Here is a 1,459-nt window from a genome sequence, read left to right as displayed (position 1 = left end):
ACATGCCTACCCCCACTACCCCAGTCACTGAATCAATCCATCTCATTGAAGGTCTCCTCTCTTGTGCTGTCCCTCCGCCCTCCCAAGCATGACGTCACTCTCCAAGAACTGGCCCCTCCTTGCAACATGCCCAAAGTATGTCAGATGGAGCTTCAGAATCCTTGCCTCCAAGGAGCAGCCGGATCTCATCTTCTCTAGGATAAAACTGCTAGAAGTAGCAGTTCATGGTATATTCAATAATCTTTTCCAGCACCACAGCTCAAAGGCATATGTATAACACAGATGGCATAAATTAAGGTTGGGTCGCAGACTACCAGCCCAAACCTGTCTAACTACTTGGTAAGGGTTAAGTGCCACCTTGCCCTCGGCCCCCCCCACTCAACGCACAGACCACGCCCCCGAGGCGCGTCCCGCCCTAACGTCACATCCGGCCGTCCTGCTTCCCTGTACTCCCTCTGGCTCCCGCCTTCGCCCGCTTCCGGTTGTTCTCGTCGCCGCTGCTGCTGCCGCTCCTGCTGTTGCTGGAGCTGCTGGCGGAGGCCGGAGGGACGGGCGGCGGCGGCGGCGGCGGCTGAGAGGGCGGCGGCGGGAGCGGAGCGAGAGGAAGCTAGCGAGGAGGGAGCGGAGCGCGCCCAGCTCCGTTCGCTGTTCCGCCTGCAGGAAGGGTTGGAGCAGCCCGGGCCCCGCATCCCCGCCGCCGCCGCCCGCCGGACAAAGCCGGAGAGCCCGCGCGCAGAGCCATGTCCTCGTCCACCGGCAGCGGTCACCAGCCCAGCCAGAGCCGCGCCATCCCTACCCGCACCGTCCCCATCAGCGACGCCGCGCAGCTACCTCATGACTATTGCACCACGCCCGGGGGGACGCTGTTCTCCACCACGCCGGGAGGTGAGCGCAGGCCGCCCCGCCGTGGTCCCCGCACGCCCGAGCCCCTCGGGATCCCCGGGAACCCACCATGGTCCCGCGCACCTCGTCCGGGCATGTCCACGCTGGACCGCCACGGCCTCCCTCTCCCCTCTGACCTCTTCTGGAAGCTGCCTGCGGGGCGGGGCGGGGCGGGAACCTTTCTCCGCGTCTGTTTTCCTCGCAGTTCGGTCGGGTTTGCGCCCGATGCTAAAACCAAAACAAAGCCCTTGTTCCCGCTTGGTGGCAGGTTGACAACCGCGCACACTGTCCTCTCTCCCGCTCTCCTTCTGCTCGGGTACATTCATCTACGTTCGGCCTTTGCACCCACTTGGCGTGGCCGCCACCTCTTGCTGTGCTTGCTGTGCTTTTGTGCGCATTCCTGTTTGATTTTGGCGCTTGTCTTCCGGGGTTTGTGGCGTTAGGAACCTGGGCCGAGGGAGTTCGCCGCCTGGACTCTGCAGTGACTTTGTTTTGCTGCCTTTAGAACACAAGGAGGCTGCTGGAATGCGGAGTTTGGAAGCCTCGCCCAGCGCTATCCTGCTCTGACACCATTGTT

The 1,459-nt window shown here is 62.9% G+C and overlaps 1 protein-coding gene across 1 annotated transcript in view; it reads left to right on the top strand.

Annotated features, from left to right (window-relative positions):
• Positions 1-474: 474 nt before the first annotated feature.
• The window catches only part of EIF4EBP2 (eukaryotic translation initiation factor 4E binding protein 2), a 29,744-nt gene continuing 28,759 nt past the window's right edge, over positions 475-1,459 (top strand). Inside the window, exon 1 of the mRNA XM_006888977.1 lies at positions 475-885. Coding sequence (XP_006889039.1) covers positions 741-885 — 145 coding nt within the window. The 5' untranslated portion in view covers positions 475-740. The remainder of the gene's footprint in view (positions 886-1,459) is intronic.

This window comes from Elephantulus edwardii, unplaced genomic scaffold (genome assembly GCF_000299155.1).
Source record: "Elephantulus edwardii isolate Elephantulus edwardi_28Jun2011 unplaced genomic scaffold, EleEdw1.0 scaffold00074, whole genome shotgun sequence".
Lineage (NCBI taxonomy): Eukaryota > Metazoa > Chordata > Mammalia > Macroscelidea > Macroscelididae > Elephantulus > Elephantulus edwardii.
The sequence above is the reverse complement of the archived record's forward strand: the minus strand, read 5'-3'. Positions and strand labels throughout refer to the sequence as shown.